Raw genomic sequence first — 25,132 nt, forward strand, 5'->3', positions numbered from 1 at the left:
TGTCAACGTCAGTTCAGTGCAGGTCACAAAAATCTGATGAGCTGAAAATAAGACAAAACATTCAGTCGAGCTCATTCAACAGTCTTTAAATTCAATCAAGCTGCTCCAAATCACACACACTCATAAATATCAGTTCTCTAAACATGTCTGATTAATTTAATCAAATCCATGAATTGTTCTCTGAGAAATCAGTGAAAACGTTGAAAAACTTTCTATCTCACAAAAACAGAGAGGAAAAATCGTCTGTGTAATGAGTTCTTGTCTGACCCATAAAACATCCTTCCACCACGTTGACTGGTAATCTGATCATCCTGCTGACAAACAAACAAACAAACAGGAACGACAACATAACCTCCCAAACAGATAAAGACACTGACAGTAAAGTATCTTAAAATACATTTAAAAGATAAAATACATTTTAAAGATGGGTGAACATGAGCCGTCTTCAGACACGAACCCTGTAAAATGGTGTCTGGACGTTTTCTGGAGTTTGTGTTTCTCGTGTGCAGAAGCAGCAGGAGATCGTTCGGGTCAGACTCGTTCACACCAACAGGGAAATGTTCGGAACATTCAGGCGGGGGCTGGAGCCTGTAGAGCAGCAGGAGGCCGGACATGACGTGTAAAGATCAGCGCTGTTGCTTAAGGCACATCCACACCAGTGTCGGCCCTTATCACCAAAAGCTCTGGAATCTCCTCGTCTCTCCAAGCTGACGTCCTCATCTGCGTCTCTCCCATAGAGGTCTCTCCCTGCAACTTGTGTGAGAAATTCAGGGTTGATCCTCATCAGCGACGTTGACGTGGCGAGGGTCCAGTGCACCATCAGTCTTGTCGGAGGACGGCGGTCCGCTTCTCCAGCAGCCAATGAGCTGCAATCCTGCTGGCGTAGATGACATAAGACCAGGACAAGACCACAACCGCCAGCAGGACCTGAGAGACAGAGACGAGAAGAGGCCCATGTAGTACCTGTTCACACCTGATGCCGTTCAGGTAATCAGATTACAATCAGAGTGTCGTCACGTCACAGTTCAGGTGCAAACGACACAAATCACGTTGTCAATAAAGAGTCCGAAAACTGCATGGCCGTGATGCTCACTGGTTAGCAACTGGCTGAACTAAAAGGCAGTAACAGGATGCTAACTGGTTTCTAACTGGCCGTTAACAACTAGTTTAGCTAGCAGCTAACCGTCAGCGGCGAGTGTAACAAACACAACTAACGCGCAGTGGCTGGATGCTAACTGGTTGCTAGGTGGCCGTTAGCGGCTAGTTTAACACCACTGACCAGACAGCGACATTAAACAGAGAGAACAACGCACCGCGGAGTGGATCCTGTCCACGGTTCTTCTGCCGGACGTCTCCATCTTCTGCTTCGGTCCAGATTGAATCCACAGAAACTTGTTTACACCGAAGTCACCGCTGCTACTTCCGGGGTTCAACTGACGACACCAGCGCCACCTGCTGCTCCGGAGGCAACACACACCAAAGAAAACGGCAACAGAGGTCTCACTCTGATTCATATGAGACTGAGAGTTAATGTCCCCAAATATGTTTTATTATATTTATACATGTACCATCAGAGCATACAAAGTAAATACATGTGTTATTAAGGAAATGGCGTATATATTAGTATGTATATGTTTATATAGTAGATATATATGTGGTATAGCATATATATGTGAAGTGTGTACCAAAGTTAGTATATGCTGATGTTAGATATGTGAATATAAATGACAGTATAACTATATATATATACTTGACATATATGAATAAAACTAAGTAATACATTATTTAATTATTATTATATATATATTGAATATATGTAAAGGTGTAACGTTTACTAGGGATATATCATAAACCTATATTCTCTCATATCAGAGGATGTGTGTATGCATGTTATTTTTATTTGCGTATATATATATATATATATATGATCATTTAAGGATGATGAATAAAGAAAAGTTGATCGTAACGATGTGAATAATACAAATTTGTCTGAGCTGAGATTCTTCTGTATGAAGTCAAAATGATGATTCTAAAGATAACATTGGTTTCGGTTTCAGGTTCTTTCTTGCGAGTGAGTCATCGTCTTTATTTACGATCTTTGTCTCAAGGTGGGGGGGGGGGTGGGGGGCAAAAACCCCGAGTGTCATTTCCCATGATGCTCCGCGGCATCTCTCGGTGCAGAGGAGCTTCGGTTTGGACGAAAACGTCTGAAACAAATGTGCGTGTTTGAGACCGGAGCTTCGGCGTAAACGGATCCGAGCCGCGGAGCCCGGGAGGCGGATAACGTCTCTTACGGCGGATGCCGCTCACGGTGCGGAACTCTGCCGGGAGGAGGAGAAAAAAACCGGATGAGAAGCTCCCGGAGCCACCGGGGGAGTCGACTTCTGCTCAGGTACACAGAGCTAACAGCGTTAGCATGCTAACAGGGTTGTGTTTGTTGTTATCGCCGCAGCTTAACGAGCGGGTTCCGGTGATAACGGACCGAGAGGAGACCGACGAACCGATGTGATGAACCGGAACCTGCCTGTTAACGTCACAGCGGCTCTGTCAGGGCTGCTAGCATGCTAGGCTAGTAGATGCTAACATTATTCATTGTTGTGTTCTGAGGCTTGAATTTGAACTGAGGGTTCATGTAGCTTAGCTTCCTGTTAGCGTTTTGTGCGACGATCCAACCCGTCAAGTGAATGACGTCAGTGTCGTTCTCATCTCCTGGTGGAGTTTTATTAAAGAACCAAGGGTCGGCTGAAGAACAACTTCCTGTTTAAATACTCAGTCACATGACCCTGAATCCAGCTCATGATTTGTTCTGTCCTCAGGTGATGGCGCCTACGCGGATGAAACTGCGTGTGCGTCGCCGTGATGCTGCAGGTTCAGGTCCAGGTGCGGTGGGAAGCGGTCAGCCTGTGGAGGAGGAGGTGAGGAGACGAGAGAGCAGCGGTCGCAGCAGCCGCAGGAAAAACTCCAGCAATGCTTCCACCGCAGCTGCCGCCACCACCACCACCACCACCTCCTCTCCTCCCACCTCCTCCGCCTCGGCGAGGGCTTTGGTAGCTGCAGAGGAGGCTTCGCCTGACTCCAAGTGCCCCATCTGTCTGGACCGCTTCAACAACCTGGCGTACCTGGACCGATGCCTGCACCGCTTCTGCTTCCCCTGCATCCAGGAGTGGTCCCACAACAAGGCTGAGTGTCCGCTCTGCAAGCAGCCATTCACCTCCATCCTGCATTCGGTCCGCGCCGAGGATGACTTCAAGGAGTACACGCTGCGGCCGGCGCCTGCCAACAGCAGTGTTGCCGCCACTGTGGCAATGGTGGCGGCGATGGCATCAGCTGCAAGGAGCAACCACCAAATGAGGTTGATGTTAAGGAGACACAGGACAGCAGACCGTCTAGTAACGACCACGAGGAGGCGGAGGAGAGAAAGGGGAGGGAGAGGAGGAGGTGGGACCGGGAGGACTGGGGTGTGGGAGTGGTACCTTGATTCTCCTCCTCTTCCTCTCCCTCCTCCTACTCACCATCCTGCTGTCTCTCCCATGGTGGCGGAAGACAGTGGAGAGGGTGAAGACCTGGAGCAGCAGAGGATGAGGGGAGGAGCAGACCTGGCAGAGCGAGGAGTGATATTTGAGGGGCTGACTGGCCTTGGAGGGGCGAGGACGCACAATGACCGGGCGTCACGGCGACTGATGACCCGTCTGGCAACAAGGCAGCGGTTGCAGCGAGATGGTGGCACTGTGCGGCGTCTGAGGGAGAGAGAGACTGTAGCGTTCCGCCGTGCCCTCTACCGCTGTGGCATACGGGTCCGTGGCGTTGCCGGGGTCAGCGGTAACCAGGAGCAGCAGTGTGACATCACAGCAGAGAGCTTCCGTCGTAACCCCGTCCACTTGAACAAACTCCGACCCTGGTTGCGGCGGGAACTCACGGTGCTTTACGGTGCTCACGGCACGCTGGTCGACATCGTCCAACGCATCATCATGGCGCAGCTTGCTCGCCATGGGCTGGAGGACTCTCCCACCATAGAGGACGAGCTGCGGCCGTTCCTGTTGGCCCGCACCGACCACTTCCTGCATGAGTTGGTCAGCTTTGCCCGCTCGCCACTAAGTCTGGAAAACTATGACCTGCAGGCGGTGTATGAGCCACCGGCCGCCGCCCTAGAGCTGGATGGGATGAGCAGCCCCTCCGACAGCAGCTCCGTCATCGCCATATCAGAGGGCGAGGAAAACGAGAGTCAGGCTGGAGGAAGTTTAGAGGACAGGCTGCAAGCGAGGGCAGCGGGCGCTCATGATGATGTCATCCAAACAGGAAGCTGCCTCAGCCTGACGGGTTGGGATGACGAGACTCCAGGCCCCTCCTACTCCACTGCCGAACCATCGTGTTCACTAGCCTCGCTATCGTTCAGCCCCGCCCCACAAGAGGCTACCAATGAGGAGGCAGAGAAGCTGGAGGGGGAGGAGGAGTGTCTGATAGTCGGATACAAGAAGCCGATCGCCGAGCGAACTCCTGAGCTGGTGCAGCTGTCATCCGACACCGAGGAGGAGAAGGAGAAGATGACAGAGAAGCTTCCTCCCCTCTCCACCACCCCTCCTCCTCTTTCTTATGTACCCACAGTCCCCCCCTCCACATCTGCTGCCTTCCAAGAGGAGCAAAACGACAAGCAGAAGGAGAAAGATGCCGAAGCGGGTGGGCGATGCTCACGTGCACGTTCATGGTCGGCCAGCTCGGGGAGGAGCCAGGAGTCGGTGTGCACGCTCAGCCCGAGCGAGCAGCAGCAGGATAGCCGGAGAGACTGGAAGCAATCCAGTGGTGAGACAGCCAGGGAGAAGAGGAAGAGGAGGAGGAGAGGGCAGGACAGGAGCGGAACTCTGTGCAACCCAAACCGCTCCATCTATCCTGCCATGATGTGCCGCCGCTCACACTCCCCGTCACCATTTCACTCCAGCATCGAGTCCAGTTCGCCGCCTGACTCTAGTTGGGAGTACCGCTGCTCCTCTCTCTCCTCCTCTGCCTCCTCCCCATCACGGTCCTCCTCGCCCTTCTGCTTCTCCCCGCTGCTGTCGTCACCGCTGCCGCAGACACCGCCCTTGCTCTCCCCCGGTGACGCTAACCACAGAGACAAACCCGGCGGGAAGAGAAAGTACAAGAGCCGCCACCTGGACAGCAACGACAAGGATCCTACCTGGAGGCCTGACAGCAGGCACCCTGGTGAGAAGCGGCGGGAGAGGAGGAGGAAGAGGGGGAGAGACGGGGGGAGGAAGAGAGAGACTCAAAGGAGGGGGGTTCAGAGGGAGAGTGGCGGTGGTGAGAGGTGAGAGATGACACTTCCTGTTTCTGAGAGAGAGATTTTTGAGTTGAAACTAAAAACAAAACTCTGAGTTGAAACCTTTTGTTTTCTGTCCGTCTGTGTGCATCTGTCCAGCATCAGCAGGAGGTGTCGAGAAGACCGCAGTCCCAGCGTGGAGATCATCTACGAGGGCACAATCACCTCCGACGCCGCGCAGCCTCCCGCCCGGAAACGCCGCAGGAAACGCCACCGGAAGACACGACACAGCAGGTGGGGAAAAAAACACACACACAACACACGTTTCATTTTCCCCAGTGTGATGTTAACACACAGTCATTACAGCCTAACAAAATAATAATACAATTAAACTGTTATTTTATTATTACTGATTATTTTTCATTGTTATTATTATTAATAATATTCATACATTTTATCAGATCTGCAGTTGTCAAATTATCCAGCAGGGGGCTGACCTGTGAATTCTGCTCCATTATAACTCTCTCCCTCTCCCTCTCAGCTCTCCCGTCATCATCACCCTTGACAGCGACAGTAGCCAAGGATATGACGTCAACAACAAACCCGGCGGCAGCAGCAGCAGCAGTCCGCTCAGCAGCCAGCAGACCGTCGACTTCTCCGACCTCCCTCCGCTCCCACTGGTGCATTCTGCCGGTGTGGGTGGGGCCTTGGATGCAGAGATCGGCGAACTCCCTGTAGACATCCTGGACAGAGGGTCAGATGGGTCAGAGGCGGAGCCGCCTGGCCGGTCGGAGGCTGCGGGTCCCGTCGCCGTCAATAACAACAGCGACCACGATGTGGACGTGGAAAATGTAGAGGAGAGCGGGTCACTGTTGGCATGCAGGACAACAGCCGCCAATGACCCCAAAGATCCAGCCTCCATCCCCATGGATCTTCGCAAAAGAAACTCTGAGGTCTCGACCTCCGACAGTTTTCTCCTAGAAACCATCCTCGACGACCTGAAGGGAATCGCTGCTCCTAAATGTGACCTCTCTCTGACCTTTGAACCCAGTCGTTCACCCGACTCCAGGAAAAAGCGTTTTCAGGATCCATGTGACGCTCGTTCGAAGCTTAGCAGCTGGTTGGCTGAGCCGAGACTTCCTGATGTCACAGACCTGCCGCCATGTCGTAACTCCACCCCCGCGCTGCCTCCTCTTCAGCAAATGGATTTCAGGGTTGGAGAGGACGGCGTGGACGTCCCACCGCTCCTCAGACAGGCCAGTCCTGTGCGGGCCCACAACAGAAACACGCCACCACCATTAAAACACAAAGATGCAGGAAGTCCACACCTCTCCCCCGGCTCTCGCCTCTCGCCTCACATCTCTGCTGACCGCCATTCAAATCCCACTGCTGACTCCCACTTGGCCGCTGAGGCCATCACCCCAAATTCAGTGCTGAAGAAACATTTGAAAAGCACTCTGGCGTTGAGAGGAATCATGGCGCCTGACTCACGTTCAGCCGCTTTAACCACTAGCGTCAAACATAAGAGTCCTGTTGATTCATCGTCTGCTTCGGAAAATGGTTCCACACATACTGATGGTTTATCACATCGGGACGTCATGAACTCTTTTCATTGGTCAGAGGAACGTTCCAGCTGTGATGTCACAAAGGAGACTCCTCCCTCTGGTCTTAGATCTTCACCCGTTCATCCCGTTAATTCTGTTGATTTCCTTTCAGCCGTCAGAGGCTGGTCCAAAGAGAAGCTGCCTCACACTCACTCTACCTCCGGAGGTGATCAGACTTTAAGCCCCACTTCCTGTCGGGTGGCGCCCGCAGACTGCCATGTTTCCAGCAGTGGTGTTGCTGGAGGCTTACCAGCAGGAAGTGGCAATTTCTCAGGAGTTAATTCCAACGACGCGTCTCGTCTTTTGCTTTCAAACATTGATTCCAGGACTCAGAATCACTCGTCTCCCGGCAGGTCGTTTCTGGTTGACGTCCGTAAAAGTCCTAAATGCATTGACCCCCGCTCTTCCTGTGCAGCTGCAGAGCGACTGACGGTCACTAAGATGTTGTCAGTCGTCAATCATGAGGACCCAGCACCGCCTGTTGATTTCCACTGTATGAGTCTGTCCCCGCCCACTGACGCGGAGCCTCCTCGCTTTATCACCGCTGACGGACACTTCAACCACGCAGCCACGCCCAGGTCACATAGAAAGTGTAGTTCTGAACCTTCCGTCGAGTCGCTCTCAAAACACTCAACTGATTCAAAAAATCACAACCACTTTGATCCTGTCGACTCTCACGGGGGCGATCGCGTCACGTCCTCCCCGCACAACCAGTGGAACTCAAACGCCTCCGCTGACGCCCGCTCAGACTCTCAGTCGCCCTTTGACGAATGCTTGCCCAGCGGCGTCTGGACCACACACACTCACTCGGCCACGTAGGACGACGCACAAATTCAAACTGATTCAGTGTTTTTTACGGCTTGATGGAGAAAATATCAGAAATGAACTTTTGATTTTGTTTTGTTTTTAAAATGTTCTTCCCCTCGTTCCTGTGGTCACATTTGTTGAAAAGAATGAACGATGAAATTATTAATTTTTAGTGTGATAGTTTTTTCCTGGGGCTGGGATTTGTCATTTTATTTTGTACTAGTCTTCATTATAGCCCGACTGTTTTAGGGTTGATACTGATACTTTGTATTTTCAAAAAACGTTGATTCTTAATTATCGTTGTCAAACCCTTGTGACAAAGAAATGTAATTTAGGTTCGATATTTTACAGCTTAACACTAAAAAAGACAAATTCAACCAAATATTAAAGGACAAAAATGCATTAAATATAATAATAAATGCATGTTTTCTACGTGACCTTTTCTAAATGTTCTTTACTTTCATCTAATTTTTAGTTTTTTTCTCAAGATATCGGCTAATCAATAAATCAGTCGGGTTCTAATCTTGATGCAGAATTATCCACTTTAAAAAAAAAACTACTGCTTCGCTTCATTGATGAAACAACTAAACTGTGATTATCAGGAAATACATTTATTTAAAGGTAATAAATAATTTTTACCGGTTGATTAATTAATGCCTGGTCCCGCCCCCAGTTGATGGACGAGTCACATGAAAGTATGATAGCAGTGTTGTTAACTCCGCCTCATGTCAGTCAATCAAACTCAGACCACGTATTAAACAGCAGCTGTAGTCAAATAAAACGTGGAGAAAGTAAACGTGAAGAAATGTATCAGTTCAAGGTGAAAGTGCAGTAAACACAATCTGCAAACACGTGATTGAATAAAAGAAGTTTGGAGCGTCACAGCTGCAGTGTGATTGGTTGATTGGACTGGTTATCACGTAAATGAGCGAAGATGGGAAATCCAATTAAAGTCGTCACATGAAACTGAGAAGACCGTTTTTAAGAATGTTTAATAAATGGTGCCTAAAATAAGATGGACGACACGAGGGCATACAACTCATCTGCAGCGGCCTCTGTAAAATAACTTTGAAATGTTTTAATTCCTTGTAATGTGCTTTTTTAATTAAACGCTTCACTGTGTAACTGGAGCTTTAACTTTCACGTCTGAGCAAATTTGGGTGCACTTTGTCTTTCTCACCACCAGATGGAGCCAGACTCGAACTTTCGCCTGCTCTGTGCTCCTCCACATCCCCTCTCTCTCTCTCTTTCTCTCTCTCTCTGTCTGAGGGATGATGAGTCTCTAGGGGGCGACACAGAGTTTCTCCCACACTAATTAAAACTAATCAGGCTCCTGTTACCGGCTGTTAAACACTGTGGTGGATCGGCGCTAACTCCTGACTCCGCTCTGACAAAAAGTGAAAGTGAGAAGGCCGGAAGCAGAAAAAACAAATAGTCACCTGTGACATGATCAGAAATAAACTTTTACAGTCGTCCCGCAGCCACTGACACATCTCAGTTTAGAAACATCACAGTTGCTATGGTTACGCCTGGTGTAACCATGATATTCACCAATTGACAAAATGTAGGGAGGATTAAATGATGACGTATTTGATACTTTTATTGTTTCTGGTCTGAAAGTGGTGCCTGACGTAATGGACACAAAGCACAGGTGAAGATTTGGGGTCATGTTAAACGAATAAGTTCACAACAGAACAGACGACACAGGAGATTCACTCACTCAGCAACAAATTGTGAAGGTTTAAGAAACGTTGGATGAGAGGATTGTTACATTTCTGAAAAGAGAAGCTGGGTCGACATTAAAAAGTCGGATGATTCACGTGATTGTTGGACGTAGAGTTGAGTGACGTGGGTCCATTGACTGTAGGGGGCGATCAAGCCACTGTGGGCAATTATTGGTCAGGTGTGGAAGTAGGCGGGACCAGAAAAAAAGATTCTAGCTCCTGAGAAAGGTCCTGCATGTCGTGATCATGAGATTGTCATCACTTAGAGAAGAACATTTAATATTTGAACAAATTAATATCACAAGAGTTCAATATTTTTCTTTTTCTTGTTAAATTAATTATTTATATCATTTACAACTGTTTGTTTAAAATATGATCACAATCACGTTTTAGATGAAATTAAGAAAAATCTGAATCTCTAAAATAAATCTTTGTCACAAACGTTGCTTTTCCTTTTGTTTGTTTGTTGACAAACATCAGTTGTTTACGTCACAGCTGTTTGTGTCCCCCACTCTCTCTCTCTCTCTCTCAGGCCACGCCCACATTCTAGAACACTGGTGGCGGGCCATTGTTAGCGCTGTTGCTAGGCAACACGGCGCACCGTCGTCAGGGACAACCAGCTCCTCTGTCTTTCTCTCCCTCTCTGTCTGATAGCAACACCATTACTGTGATGACACACACACACACACACACACACACACAAATACACAGCTTCCATCTTGTGAAAAAAAAATTCATGCAAATACATATTGTTCATTTTCACACCCGCTCTCTCTCTCTCTCTCTCACACACACACACACACACAAACACACACACACACACTATTGTATGATGCAATCACCTGACATCAGTATTCGTCCCTGTGTGTCTATCACAGACTCGCTGCTAATCTTTGAAATGCTTTATTATAATTCAGCACATGAGGTCGTCACGGAGACAGAACACATGAGGAAGAGGACACACACAAAAACAACGTCCCCCTCCCTCCCACATAGCCTCACCCCACCCTGAGAAAAAGGGGGCGTTTGATTTTAGTTCCAACACAGAGGCGAACAATTTCCTCATGAAACTAGAAAAAAAAACATTATTTCAAACATGTCGGTGAGAGCAGAGTCTGACGCCATGATGACATCATCATGAGTCGTTCAGTTGGTCATTAACGTCTGAATCGATGACATAATCAGCAGCGTTTTCAGTTTACGCGGAACATTCGCGTGGATAGAACAGTCTGTAAATAAAGATGGATGACATGATTGTGAAAATGAAGCCAGAGAGTCTCTATCGCCACCTGGTGGCTGGCTGCAGTTCAGGTTGTAAACCAGCCTCCTCTATGTTAGCAGATGGGACATGGATTAAACAAAACAAAAAAAACCAGACATCAAATATTTTTTTTCTCAAAAACGTCGTCCATCTTTATGGGATAGACAAAACAACCTGCCACTAGGGGGGGGTAATGTAAAGTTTCTAAAGTACATTACATTTTGGAATAAGGTTTTCTCCATCAATATGCGGAGTGGTCAAATCTGCTGACAGGTTGCATTTATATTCCTAACAAGAATTTTAACTAAATGTGATAAATGTGTTTAAACGCAAACGCAGAACTTGTTGGAAATGATGTGGAATGTTCTGTTTCAGTTCAGTTCACTGTGGTCCCCAGGTTCACCTCAGAAGTTCCAACAGTTCCCTGCGGGTTCCCATGATGCAGGTGCACTCTCCTGTTGGTCACCACTAACAGAAGAGCAGAGAAACTGGTTCCGAACTTTCTTCGAGCTTCGGGTTACGTTTTAACACACGTGTCAATTTAGAGCCAATAATCAATCATCAATAAGTCTCTGTTTTTCCTGAAGAGACAAATGATAAAACCTTCCATGATACAAAAATACGACAAAGTGAGTTTCAGTCTGTTTTAGTTTATATAAAACCAAATGGAAGGTGTTACTGCGCCCTGAGAACTTTCCAGTGAAATCCACATGGATAAAAGAGATTCAGACGTTTCACTTCAGGCAATGAAATAAACCCGAAAATTAAAAATAAATATGGAGTGATGATGAAGCAGATCAGCTCTGGACCATCAATAGTTTAGAAACAGATCATGTCGTACCCGCATGAACACAACCTGGTAAAACTCAATCAAGGTGCCTTTAAAGTTCTCGAGGAGGAGGTAGACAAAAGAGACAGATAACAGTGATGTGGTAACTGTAGTCCTACTGCAGTGAACTTGTAGTCCTTAATAACAGTCTTGGATCACTTCCTGCTGAGGTCAGTTCGTACTCGCTCTGAGGTTTTTCCTGTCGTCCAGTTTTGGTCAAACGGGAGGCCTGAAACATCCTGGTTTGGCTACGGCTGGATTTCCTGTTCACTAGGAGGAGGAGGAGGAAGACGAAGACAGTTTGATCAGACATTATGAAGGTTGTTCGGGTGGGGTTGTGTTTACCGTGTCTGTTGGAACATGATGATGGTGATTTCAGAAATGGCAAAGACATGGAAGCTTATTTTTTAGCTAGTTTCCGTTAGATTCAGGTTTCTAGCAATCGACGTCTGTTTGGTTCAGTCGAGTCGTATTCATCTACAAGAAATGTATTTCCTAATCATGATTGCAATTTCATGATGATGGTCGATGGTCGTAAACAGTCGATAACATTGAGTAGCTGCCGTTACAGAATCCTTTCAGACACATATTTAAATTGAATCAGGGATAAAGTAAATCTTATTTATTCTGATTTAGTTTAGATAAAAAGAGAAATGACACCACTGCTTTTTGCTAAAGATAAATTAAATAAGTATTTATCCCACGTCAGAAATAAAGGATCAGACTGATCATTATCATTTTACATGGTACGCTCCTCGCAGAACATTTCTGATCTCTGATTGGTCAGTTTTCTCTCTGACCATGTGAACAGCAGAACCACAGTGTAATGACATCTAGTGGGGAGGGTGCAGATTGCAACCAACTGAAAACCAAGTGAATAATGCAGTGGGAAGCAGGTTATGTGTGAAATAATTACTGTAGTCTTCTGTGATAGTAACATGCTAATATGCAAAAACACCGACTGGTAGAATTTCTAGCTAGTTAACGTTCTAACGTCTGCACACGGTCATGTTGATTGGCCAGTTCCTCCTGAAAGTGACCAAACTGTCCCCTCCTCCTCCGTCCTCCTCGCTGCATCCCTGTTCCGGTTGACGTGGGATTTGTTTTTATTTTCAAATAGTATGAAAGTGAAAGTCCTTCCTTAAAGCGTCAGGTTCATTTCCAGATACGTTCTTTCAATGACGTCTTTCAAGCCTGATTTGTTTTCCATATGCGATGTTGACTTCCTGTTCAGCTTTGAGCTGCGACTCTGCAGGTGGGGGGGACGGCTAGAAGAACCAACGAAATGCTTCTCCGGTCGGGACAGAGGGCGGCCGCTACGACAAAGAGACAAAAGTAGAAGTTAGAGAGAGACAAGAGAGAAACAGTTTAGATCATAGACTTGAAGTAAATATGGATGTGATGACAGCTCCCAGAAGTGAAGCCAAATTGTCTTGATCACCCCCTGAAAACACCTGAACACACACGTCACATGACCATTTATTTATTGATCTTCTTTTTACTCTGGGTAGTTTGGCGTGTCACCAAAACAACAAGGAGGTTTTTCACAGAAAGAACTTTCTGATTGGCTGAGAGACTTTTGGATCGACCTCACAGAGGACAGAGAGGGATGAGGCAAGAGCGTGAAACCACCTGAACACACACACACACACACACACACACACACACACACACTATGCTGTCGCGTGCTGTTAGCCTCCACAGGTCCAATTAGTGTGTAATTGAGGAAGATTACGGCTGCTAATTCACAGTCTCACACACACACACACACACACACACAGACTGTTTTGGTGCTTGTGTTTATACCACGTGTGTGTTGATGCCGAGGGAATAATTAGTGATAGTTTGTTGAGATTCCCACAGAAAGAAGGATGTGTGTGTGTGTGCGTGTGATATATAGAGTCATCAGTGAGGTCGAACACCGGTGTCAATGAATTATTGATCACCACTAATTCTTATTGCACTTACTCTGTCTCCCTCTCACACACACACACACACACACACACACACACACACAGTAGTAGATCCCATAAATTTTCTCTCTTTCCTCTCTCACTGCAGCTCGCTTTATCACTTTGAATCAGTGGAGAGTTGGTGTGTGTGTGTGTGTGTGTGTGAAACGTGTGTGTTGGCAGCCTGCCAGACCTCAGCAGGGACCAAGCTCTCGCTTTTCACCACCCACCATCTGCACAGCGTTAACACTCACGCACACACACACACGCCTCACACACACACTCAACAGGGTGAGAAATGCCTTCCAGCTCATGCCCCGCTGGCAGTGATCTGGGTTAAGTGAGCCAGGACACACAAACGCACTCTCTCTCTCTCACACACACACACACACACACACACACACACACACACACACACACACACACACACACACACACACACACACACAGCCAAGTATCTAAAGAGAAGATGAAAAATCTTGTTGTGACCCATGAGTGTGTGCACGTGACCCCATTTGTGTGTGTGTGTGACCCTGTTCAGACCTGGTATTAACATCTGTCCTAGAAGATCCGATCTCGAGTGGCCAGCACTAAGTCAGTATGTTCACACCTGGCAATAACATTTGTCCTGAATGTGTCTCGTGTCTCCTGTGTTCGGATCCCACGTCTCCGCTCTACATGCAAATTAACATGTATGTCATGTGTCATGAGAGAGAGAGAGAGAGAGAGAGCAGCTTCACCACAAAAGCACCAGTCACAATGCTGTGTTCCGTGTTGGATATTTTGGCGATGGCCATAAACAAATCAGCTTATGAGCAAAGATAAGAGAAAAAGTTGTCAGTTCATAGTGAAACTGCAGCTGAGTGTGAAAACGTGTCCCAGACAGAAAGTGGTCTGGTGTGATCAGTTCTATATCTGATTTGATGCCTTCACACGTCAGATGAGAGAAACTACATGTTAACACCAGGTGTGTCCGGGGTCAGTGTGTGTGTGTGTGTCCTCACCTCAAGTGCCCCCCCACCTCCCCCTGGTTTCTTCTTCAGCTCTTCACACTTCCTGAACTTGCAGATCTGATGACCCGTCTTCCTGTTGCGGCAGGACGAGCAGACACCGCAGTTGATAAGCCGCCTGCACGGCCCGCACACGCCGCACCGCTTCCTCTTCCTCTTGGCCACCGCCCCCGATGAAGAAGAAGACGATGAAGATAGGGCCACGCCCCCTGCTGTCACCACTGACGATGATGGTGAGGAGGAGGAGGGGCAGGGGGAGGAGTTGGTGTGCTGCTGGCAGTCCGTTAACGCCCGCTGGCCACCTGTCATCTGGAAGGCGCTGCCAGCATCTGAGATCCCGCCCCCTGCCGACCCCATCGCCATGACAATGACCCCAGGAGGTAATCCCAGCCCCCCCAAGAAGCTACTACCCATCACTCCTCCTCCATTGCAGCTCCCACCCTCTGATAGGCTCATCATGTCTGGGTGGGCATGTCCCTGCTTGTTCATGATGCCGCACTCCGCACCGCCGCTGTAACCAGGGAGAAAGTTTGCGTTGTTTGGCGCCATGGAGTGATGGTGTGCTGTTCCCTGTGTGACAGGAAGTGAGGAGGCAGTGTGTCCATGTTTTTCAGCTCCTCCCCCCTCACTACTCCCTCCACCTCCCCCTGATCCCCCTCCTGAACCCCCGCCGCCGTGGTGCATGCTGGTACTGTGGGAGTGTGGGGAGGTCATGTGACCCTGCGTCGCAGAGGGGTGGTGATGGTGGTGGTGATGCGTTGGCGCAGTTGCCACAGGTTTGGGCCGGCTCCAGAACATGGCAGCTGGGTGGTTCATGTTCATGTTGTCGTGGCAGCCCCAAGGCGCTGTCGCCATGGTGCCCAGCCTGGCAGCGGCGGCAGGAGGGAAGATGGGGGCCGCCGCCGCCAAACGGGCCGCCAGCTTGGCAGACTGAGGGAAATTTGAGACGTTCATGTTCATGTTGACGTTGGTTTTGTAGAAGTTGGCGATGGATGAACGGTAGCGGTCCATCTCCGTGGTGTAATCCAGCATCGGAGCCAAACTTGACACCTGCAACAGACACATGATCAGCATCCAATCGGAAACGCTGTCGGTTCCACAAACTAAAACTGAGGGCAGACATGTTTGTTCAGAGGACACGTTTAAATACGGCTAAGAGGGTTAACCACTCCGTCATTTGACCCCGAAGAGAACGCAGAATGTTTCCATTCACATCGCAGCCGAAAGCCAGATGTTCGTGGGTTTTTTGACCAATGGGAAAGAAAAACAGCAAAAGAAGACGTTTGGTTTTCTTTGGTTCCCTGTTTCTCTGTTTGAGTTCTCTCTCTTGTTTCTCTGCACTTGGTCTCCTCCACTTCCTCTTTAGCTGTTAATGTTTCACTATATTCACCAGCTGCTGTCTGTGTCTGTTCACAGATGAACGACGCCGATGAGAGCCGCGAGAGTGAAGCTGCGTCTACTCGAGCGGATCACGTGACCTCTTATCTGACTCAGGGACGACTCACCTGCCCCTGGCCGCCGTAAACATGGTGATTCGGGTGATGGTGGGAGGGGGCGGAGCTTCTCTGGAGCATTGAGGAGAGGTCGCTCTCCACACACACGCCGCTCGTCATGCCCGACATGACCTCACACACTTGTGCGCACACATGCACACACACGCACACACTTGCTCACAAAGGAAGTCAGGGAGCAGTCAGTCCTGTGTGGTTGACTCGTCTTGATCTGTGAATGAAAACAAAGACCAGAATCAGGAAGGTGATGAAGTTTGTTATGCTGCTGTTGTGACATCGCCGCAGGAGAACGGCACCTCAGACTCAACTTACACTGAACCTGGAAGATAACCATGATGACGTCACCCCCTCGCCTGATGTTCCCCACTTACATTGTTACTATGAACGAGTCTCACCCGGACAATCTCCTGCTGCTTCTTCACATGGGAAGAAATTCTCCAGAGTTCATGTCTGAAGGCATCTTGAGAGTCTTCGTGTTCTCGGGGCTCAGTTGGTTGTAATAAATAAGTTCACCCAGGTCGAAGCATTTTCAGGTGTTTCACATGTGAACGTAGAAAGCGTGGTTCACTCAATCCTTCACACTTAACGTGTATCTTAACGTGACAATGATATTGGTGTCGTTTTTCATACATGAAAGACCAAAAATGTCCGAGGGTTCATGTCTGAAAACACGTCAAGTTCCAGCTAAAGTCCAACTGAATCAAACTTTGAGCTGTTCTGCGTGTCCAGCAGGGGGCGCTCTGTTAGTCAGGGTCATTCACAGAAACCAGGTCATCATATTCACTTTCCAACAAACATCTCAAATGTCTCCCACCAGAAAACACACACATGCACACAATGACAAATGTGTGCATGTGCGTGTGTGCGTGTGTGCATGTGAAAGACAGTATAACACAATGTGTGTTCATGTGTAGAAGGAGAAAGAGCAGGAGTGTGTTTCTGCACTGAGCGTGTGCGTACCCACTGAGACACGCACGCGCTCCGTGAGATACGCACGCGCTGCCCCCCCAACGCTCCCTCGAGGCGGAACTAATTACCCCGTCTGGTCAACCGGGCGGCGCGAGCTCCGACAGAAGGTCACGGTGGCCACTGCCGCGAGGGGGTGGGGGGGTGGGGGGGTCTCCCACGCGACACATTAACACCCCCCTCCCTCCGCCCCTGAGGCACAGTGTGAGGGAGGATGGAGGGAGGGGGGGGGGGTGTCAAGATTATTAAAAACAGATCCGATAAAAACCGATAAGAACCGATAAATACCGTGAACACAGCATGCAGTCCGGAGGACAGGAGGAGGAGGAGGAGGAGGAGGAGAAGATGGACGGCGCGTGCTGCTGATGCTACTTACCGGGAGGAGGAGGAGGAGGAGGAGAGGAGGAAGGAGGAGAAGAGGAGGAAGGAAGAAGGAGAAGACCGTCTGGGAATTAGCCCGCCACGGATCATGGCTGGCGGGAAGGAGACAGAGAGAGAGGGGGGTGGTGGGGTGAGAGAGGGGGGTGAGGAGCACCGGGAGGGGATTTGTCGGTACCGAGGAGGGAGGGAGGAGGGGGGTGATGGATAACAGGGGGGGCGGATGGATAATCACCTGGGTTTGGCACGAGCGTGAGGCGGCGCGCGGAGGGGGGGAGTGAAGACCCTGCAGGGGCGGGAAAAAAAGACGAGCTCGAGGAAACACACACAAACACACACACACACACACACAAACACACACATGCATATACACACATAGACTCACATCACCATAGGAGGGGGGGTGGGGGGTGAATGGAAACGTGCGACATGCTCACGACGGGGGGGGGGGGGGGGCACGCGACGATGATGTGCAGTAACGGAGAAGAGTGTGTATGTGTGCGTGTATGTGTGCGTGTGTAAGTGTATGAGTATGTGACTGAGTGTGTGAATGTGTGTGCATAAGTAAGTGTGTGCGTGTAGCTGTCGGCGGCGCCCGTGGCAGCGTGCCGCTGCGCGCGTGCGGTGTGATTGGCTGCCTGCTGGGAGTCGAAAGAGAGACAGATATATAATATATATATATATTATGTTATATAATATATATATATATTATATATACATACAGTTTATATATACACATTATCTAATTAAGTTATTCTGGATATATTTATTTTCTTAATTAAAGATGTTTAACATTTCATTTTGTACATTTTACTGCGTCAATAACTAAAATAATGTACAATTTCCAGAAAATCGTTCAAATATATATATATATATATATATATATACATATATATTTACATATATATATATATATATATTATATATCCAGTCATTAACTGTCTTTATACATAGTCAAGTTAAAATCCTCGTTCACTTTTTACTACGATGGTTAAATGTCGCCCTCTAGTGGACAGCAGTGGGATGTACCATAATGACCACATGACAGCGGTTCTCTATGTCGTGTTTAAAACGGAACCTCATTGAGTCACTGCAGGGTTTTAATCTCCCCATCGTTTCTCGCTCCTCCGGGCCTTAAAACCGGAGCCGCCGCGACGCGGGACAGGCGGCGTCAGTATTGTCCGCCCATCGGCTCCGGTGACACGTCACCTGGACGTCGCTGTGTCAGACATCAGCTTTCATACATGTGCGGCTGAAGCTAACGGCGTGGCCCGCAGTGCCTGCTAGCGTGATGCTAGCGTGTGATGCTTACGTGTGATGCTAACAACACTGTTAGCTGAGCGGCTAATGGAGCAGCTACATGAACTTCTCCAGCTCGATAGTTCAGCTCAGAGTAGCTAACCTTACCTCAGCCGTCCAATGAGAGGCTGACTTCCTCTGCCTTAGCGTGTCGATACCACATATTAGCTTTACAGCTAAATTAGCAAACAAATCCAACGATATAAATTATCTTTAAGTAATAAGACACGTCACTTTGTTAGTTTGATCGTCATTGCACCTAGCATCATCGCGTTGGTGGTATAGTGGTTAGCATAGCTGCCTTCCAAGCAGTTGACCCGGGTTCGATTCCCGGCCAACGCAGATTTTTGATTTTGTTGATGAAAGTTTTTCAATTACAGTTCAATTTCATCCATAGAACCCAATGACGTCAACAACATTCTTTAAAGGAGCGAATAGTTGTAATGATAATTTCAACAGCACTTTTTGACAAGCAGGCAAGACAACCACATTTAGATCGGAAACAAGGTCGTGTTCAATTTAAATGAATAAATATACGGTGAATAAATCACTTTAAGCAAAAGGTGTAAAGAAAACGATAAAAACTTTGGAGCTAGTGTTCAGGACACAGAATAATAACAGATATGACACATTACTGAAGGACGCTGGTTGAGGTGGTTATGAAAACATTCAGTCATCATCTCAACATTTCAGCAACTTGAATTAACTAATTTTTCTATAACTAAACACAAGGTCACAATAAGACAAAAATACACAAATAAAATTGAATAAACAATATAATAATGTATAAAACACAATGGAGATACCTCCAAAGGTTCATAAAAACTATAACACTTGATACATAAGTTATAACACTGCGTCACTGTAACAGTTTGCACACATTTCAGCACTTGGACTTAATTTTCTGTCAGTCGACTTCATCGCGTTACGTCCTCTGTGGTGCCGATCGTTTAAATAACAAGCCCTGACTTTCATGTGATTTCAGTTAAAGTTCAGTGTGATTCAGGGACAAACTAAAGAAATATGTCACTTTGATTTATGGTGAAATCACACCAAACACTGAGCAAATTTTTGAGGACCCACACACGATAGCCCTGGCTTCTCCTGCGTTTCCACAACAGGTACAATGCAGCAACAGTAGTTCATTTAGCCAGTAGTCCTCTCCACTTCTCCAGAGAACGGGGGAATTTTCAATGGTTGTGTTCACTCGGTTTTGCTTGCAAGAGCAAACACATGCTGTATGGTCCTGCAGCCAAACTCGTGCGAGTAACAGGGAAATTTGCTTTGTGTTTGGTGTGAATGCAGAATGAAAACCACAAACTTTTTGTGCAATACATATCTTAAGACTTTCCGAAGCCGTTACTGGCGAACCATTTTGCTCTGGCGAGCACGTCACTGGCGAAGTCCTTGTGTGGCGTCACACTGTCCACTTCCTCAGAATCAGTCAGAGGGAGCACTTTGTCCTCACCTGAGATGTAACAAGCCAACGCTCCTGAAACACAGTGAAGCTCCTGTTAACATCAAAAAGATGAATATATCCAACCTATTTCTATAACTATATAACACCTCTGAACAACGTCACAAACACTATCACACAACTTCAAAGAAAAGTTCAACATTTCCCGTCAGGATGTAGATGTTTGGTCTGATATGGCGAGAAGCCTTACATACAGTCGATTAGTGGCTGTACATAAAGACGATCAGTGACTGTATTTAAAGACGATAAGTAACTATACACAAAGACTAGGGGGGAATGTAATTCACGTTATTGATTTTTTAAGAATTCATATTCAATTAAATATTCAATTTCATGGCTTGTCAGAGAGGAGTCGTCCACGTATTAACCTTTCAGCTGCTGTTCTTTGGTCCAGCTGGTCTTCACCCTGCCCACGGCCTCTATGAGCTTGAAGAGTAAGATGACTCCTTGGTTCAAATGCTCCCTGCTGTGTGAGCTACCCTTCAATTCATGGTAAAACTTATTGATCTGCAACACAAGGATACACAATCAAACAGTCAACACATCTCTGCACTGTGAGGACAGAGTCAGATTGTGGCTCCACATTTTTCTTTATTTCTGTCAAACCTGCATGAGGCCGAAGCAGTTAGGGTCGTACTTTCCGAAGCCGCTCGGATCCAGTATGGTTCCCGCCTGAGACTGTCTGGAGATGATGGCGGCGATCAGGGCTGGGTGGACTTTATGTCTGCAGCAAACAACAACAACGGACACATTTATCTACAAACACAAGTTATGAGTATGAAGATACAGTTTTTAAACAAACAGTTGCATCTCAGACTTTCACTGTAAGAGACACACATTGTCTTTGACGCATTGATCTGATCTGATAGAACACGATCAATTTTAAATATTTCAGGTTTGAGTTGCTACATACGACTCTGCCACGCTGATGATGTCCTCTTGGTACTTCATCATCTCCATATGGTCTCTCCTCGCCAGCTCATTGGACGCATCTTCACCAGTCAGCAGTTTATCTGAAACAAGAGTTGGACACAGGAATGTGACAACAAACACAGATCACATGGTCCTCTCAGAGGGAGCTGATAGGATCATCCCATGCAGGTCATCTACATAAAGGCTGTTTTCATCTGTATTTTAACTAGTTTTGTCTTCATTCATCTACGCTGACCCTAATGTGGTGAAGAAAACAAAGTGAACTCACCGTTGACGATGAGGTTTTCACGATTCTCATTCACTGTGAGAGACGAAGCTCCAGTAGTTTTCATCTTGAGGATGTCTCCGTGAGCTGAAACAGACCGACAACATCAGAACTTCAAATAACAGGAACACAGAGACAGCAAAGATGAAACAGATTTAATGTCATTCACTGAAAATAGATCTTACCTTTGTATCGGTCAACACCTGGAAACAAAGACAAAATATATTAGGGCTGCACGATACTAGCAAAACATGCATTATCCGATAAAGTTGTTTCACTGCTAACACAGACCCCATAAAGTAAGTGGTCTATTCAGGCACTGAAAAAACATTATTTCCATTCCAACATCATGGTTTTAATTAAAACAGGGACCACGGACAGCTCCACAGCCCGAGGGAGAAGGTGCACAGTGTCACCAAGTCCCAGGGAGCCATGCACATCTCCTAAAATCTACTTGCAGTGTTAATTTGGGGTCTTTTCATACATGTTTGGACCGTGAAAAGTTAGTTTTAGAGAGAGAGAGAGAGAGACAGCCTCATTATGTGATGATCATGACGATCTTTTGAGTTTGGTCCATGTCACATGGAAACAGGGACCTATACTGCAACCAGCCACTAGGGGGCGAACCAGAAGATTTGGCTGTGATTTGGATCTGGTCTGATCTTGGGGCTGAAATGTCCATTCCCACATGGCAACATGTGTGAATTATGATCCACAGTCTTACCACCAGTGAACAACCACCAACTCTTCAAATTGTTGATGTTGTGTGTGAAAACATCACGGTGATGGAGCAGCCAGAGAAAGATGATGATGATAGGGATCAGGACTAACATTGCGATCCAATATTTATGGGACTTCTCTGAAATGTGATGAAAGTGATCTGCAAACAACAAAACAGTCTCAGTCAAATGTGGGTGACTCATGGATGTATGTGGGAAAAGTGTAAATGTAATGATAATAATAATAATATTAACAAACTGCATTGATGCAATACTTTTCTAAAGAATGTTACAAAGAGCGAAGTTACATGAGACAGATCAAATGGATAATAAAATCATTTGAACATAAGCAGAGAAAATAGAGGAATAAAAATCACATAAATAAATAAACTAGATTAGTCAGTGTAAATAAGAGGTGATGTCAATCATATGTAAAAGCTGACACTCCTGACATGGCAGCAGAGGAAGAGACATTTTACTTTTTGTGTGAGTCTTGTCTTTTTTTCTACCAATATTTCATGTGGAAAGTGACACTTAGTATTAAATTACATCGATGCTGTCATATTTCATCAGAGGCTACATTAACACATTTTAACACTGACTGCAGGTGAACCAGGTGCAGGCAACTTGTAGTTCCTCTTGAGTCTTTAAGATAACTGGAAAAACTAAATGTTTCCGCCAACAAACTTACGAGGGACAGAAATCGATTGCTCCTGCCCTAGGCTGCTTCCGGGGATATGCACTCGACAGATCACTGTTCCACTCACTGTTTCAACAAGACAAAAATAAATGTTAAAAACTGGTTTATTGTTTTATAACTAACTTCAGACAAAAAGAAAAAACTAATTGACAAATATATAGAACTTGAATTAAGAAAATAAACAAATGTTCTTATAAAATCTGAAATTAAAGTTCTAATAGACATTGAAGAGAAACACTGGCTGCTGGAGATGATGTTTATACAAAGCTTCTTTTAACAACTTGTAGATTGTTATTTCTACAAAAAATGGGCACATTGTGCGTGTGTATGTCAAATTCATTCAAATTTGATTTTTGGAACAAGCAACGGCAATACCACAGATTGATTTGTCTTTCTTTTTGCTTAATGCAACAATTCTATGAATCAGCAAATCGTCAATAGAAGTTGGTTCTGAAAACTGTTCTAGATGTAACTTTTTTTTAATCAAAAAACTAAATCAAAGAGCTCCTGAGGTCATTTCCTGTTCTCCTCATACTCTGGAGTTTTGGTCACGTTACCATTGGCTGCCACCACGTCCAGGTGTGCGCCACAGGAGTAGAGTTGGTCTGGTCCCAGTGATGGTCCCTCTTTCTGAGTAGGGAGGACGTCCCTCGCAGTGTTTAACAGATCAATCTGTGGCTCCGGGCTCCAGCCTCTGGACTCGCACTGAACCAACAGCTGATTGGATGAAGTCCACTGGACAGTGATGTTGACGTCAGACAATACAACTAAAGACAAACACACCTGTCACTGATCGCCTTTATATAAATACAGTTAGTGATCATCTTTATAAACAGTCACTGATCATCTTTACCAACAACTAGAGACACAAACACTTCATCTTCTCCTGATGATTTGCTGAAAACCTTGCACCTGAATCAGGAGGATGGACAGAAAGAAATAACACAACGTTAGAGGATGATTTATAAACATGACATGTTTCTGCGAGAACGTGTAACAGCAGGAGGTTGTATGTGGCAAATAAACTGACTCTGAGTCAAAATATACAACATACCATCACTTACCTGTAGATGTCGCTGTCCTGTCGACTGACTCTTTGCAGCTTCAGAGAGCCGTCGCCCGTTGTCGTCGTCCTCCCAATGTACTCCGCTGACTTCTCTCTTTCCAGCTCGTGTCCATCGCGGAGAACATAAAGCGTTCGTGTGGACGGACCATCCACACGTGACCACTCCAACGTGACACGTGAGGGGTTGACAAGGATGTTTGAACGACACGGGAGGACGCCATCTTCACCAACAGCTACAAAGACTTGAAGAGGTAAGTCAGGCCCGAGAGGCTTACCTGGAAATATACATTGGATCAGGCAGAACTAGAATCACTGACCTGTGGTCGTCACACTTGACACATAATACTTAAAACTTTAATACAAATTAAATCAACAGATGTTTAACGCTCTCTAGGTGGCAGTGGGGCAGGTCAACGTGTATTGAGTGTGTGGACCAAGTTGAACATGTCTTCTTCTAGGTCCTCAGATGAACTACAGCAGTGGTCGGCATCTGGGTCAAACCGTGGGTCAAAAATCGCAATCAGATGATTAAATACTTTTATTTCATCGGACTGAGACACAGAAGGACGGACCCTTGACAAGTACTGATCTCCAGCAATAATACATATTGATAGAATCACTTCCTGTTGGTCAATTAGGTTTCAAAGTAAAACCTCAATGTTTGTTTTGTTGCTGTTATGCTTTAATCTTGAAAAGTTGTGAACTTTGGGCTGAAGATTGTGTTTAACTCTGAAATAGACATGTATGAATAAACAGCAGCAGTTCATTTTTATTTACCTTTCTCTTTATTACTCTCTTAAGAGTTTGATTCATTAAACCTTTACGTTCATTAACACTTTGAACATTTCACTCTCACATTTCCTCTTTGGTTTTTCACCTGCTCACCGAACTCCACCAACACATCCGCCACTTTAACCGCGGCTATCTTCGGCGGAGAGGAAACACTGGAGCCACAAATCAAACCGCGTCACTCCTCTCGGGATTGTGACGCTGTGTTTTCAATGACCTGCGTCATTGTTGAGGAAGTGACGCCAGCAGAGTGAAAGTGAAAGTAGTTTACCGCCTCAACTTCTAACAGAGTTTGGTTAAACACTGTAACTACCACTAACTACCACTAACTACCACAACACGCGCCTCAGCTCAGTGTACTCGTGTCGGACATACTGACCCGTCGCAGGCGCGAGCAGCAGCAGCACAGTGCACGAGCAGAAGAAGGCGACACGCGCTCTCTCCATTTGAGCTCCAACCATTGTCGGTGCGCATGTGCTGAACCACTCATGGTCGAGGTTTGATGACGTCAGTGGTTGCGGTCATCGTGACGTTCTCAGAGTTGATGAGCTCGTTTCTCTTTTTTAACTCCACCTGCACGTGCACCGTGGA

At 46.7% G+C, this 25,132-nt stretch overlaps 3 protein-coding genes and 1 non-coding gene across 6 annotated transcripts; 2 read left to right on the forward strand and 2 right to left on the reverse strand.

The window, feature by feature from the left end:
• Nucleotides 1–2,146: 2,146 nt before the first annotated feature.
• Nucleotides 2,147–8,805, forward strand: LOC109645481 (E3 ubiquitin-protein ligase Topors-like). Its single transcript, XM_020111092.2, has 4 exons — nt 2,147–2,392; nt 2,817–5,299; nt 5,411–5,545; nt 5,793–8,805. The coding sequence occupies exons 1-4, from the start codon at nt 2,300–2,302 to the stop codon at nt 7,672–7,674; spliced, it is 4,593 nt and encodes a 1,530-aa protein (XP_019966651.2). The 5' UTR covers nt 2,147–2,299; the 3' UTR covers nt 7,675–8,805.
• A 1,468-nt stretch (nt 8,806–10,273) lies between these two features.
• LOC109644090 (CXXC-type zinc finger protein 5-like) lies at nt 10,274–18,841 on the reverse strand. Of its 3 annotated transcripts, none has more exons than XM_069519006.1 (4): nt 18,701–18,841; nt 15,944–16,160; nt 14,433–15,488; nt 10,274–12,792 (listed from the first exon to the last, which is right to left on the reverse strand). In XM_069519006.1, the coding sequence occupies exons 2-4, from the start codon at nt 16,058–16,060 to the stop codon at nt 12,745–12,747; spliced, it is 1,221 nt and encodes a 406-aa protein (XP_069375107.1). In that variant the 5' UTR covers nt 16,061–16,160; nt 18,701–18,841; the 3' UTR covers nt 10,274–12,744. The 3 variants fall into 3 exon arrangements, with proteins under 3 accessions (XP_069375107.1, XP_069375105.1, XP_069375106.1); XM_069519004.1 differs by lacking the exon at nt 18,701–18,841 and adding an exon at nt 17,292–17,429; XM_069519005.1 differs by lacking the exon at nt 18,701–18,841 and having other exon boundaries at nt 15,944–16,195.
• Nucleotides 18,842–18,862: 21 nt separating this feature from the next.
• trnag-ucc (transfer RNA glycine (anticodon UCC)) lies at nt 18,863–18,934 on the forward strand. The gene has a single exon. It is a non-coding gene; the product is annotated as a tRNA-Gly (tRNA).
• Nucleotides 18,935–19,010: 76 nt separating this feature from the next.
• Nucleotides 19,011–25,079, reverse strand: LOC109644088 (selection and upkeep of intraepithelial T-cells protein 1-like). Its single transcript, XM_020109390.2, has 12 exons — nt 24,921–25,079; nt 23,751–24,027; nt 23,540–23,598; nt 23,244–23,453; nt 22,678–22,752; nt 21,992–22,147; nt 21,453–21,470; nt 21,271–21,354; nt 20,983–21,082; nt 20,676–20,793; nt 20,438–20,576; nt 19,011–20,084 (listed from the first exon to the last, which is right to left on the reverse strand). The coding sequence occupies exons 1-12, from the start codon at nt 25,000–25,002 to the stop codon at nt 19,933–19,935; spliced, it is 1,470 nt and encodes a 489-aa protein (XP_019964949.1). The 5' UTR covers nt 25,003–25,079; the 3' UTR covers nt 19,011–19,932.
• Nucleotides 25,080–25,132: the final 53 nt, after the last annotated feature.

Source organism: Paralichthys olivaceus, chromosome 22, assembly GCF_024713975.1.
Source record: "Paralichthys olivaceus isolate ysfri-2021 chromosome 22, ASM2471397v2, whole genome shotgun sequence".
Lineage (NCBI taxonomy): Eukaryota > Metazoa > Chordata > Actinopteri > Pleuronectiformes > Paralichthyidae > Paralichthys > Paralichthys olivaceus.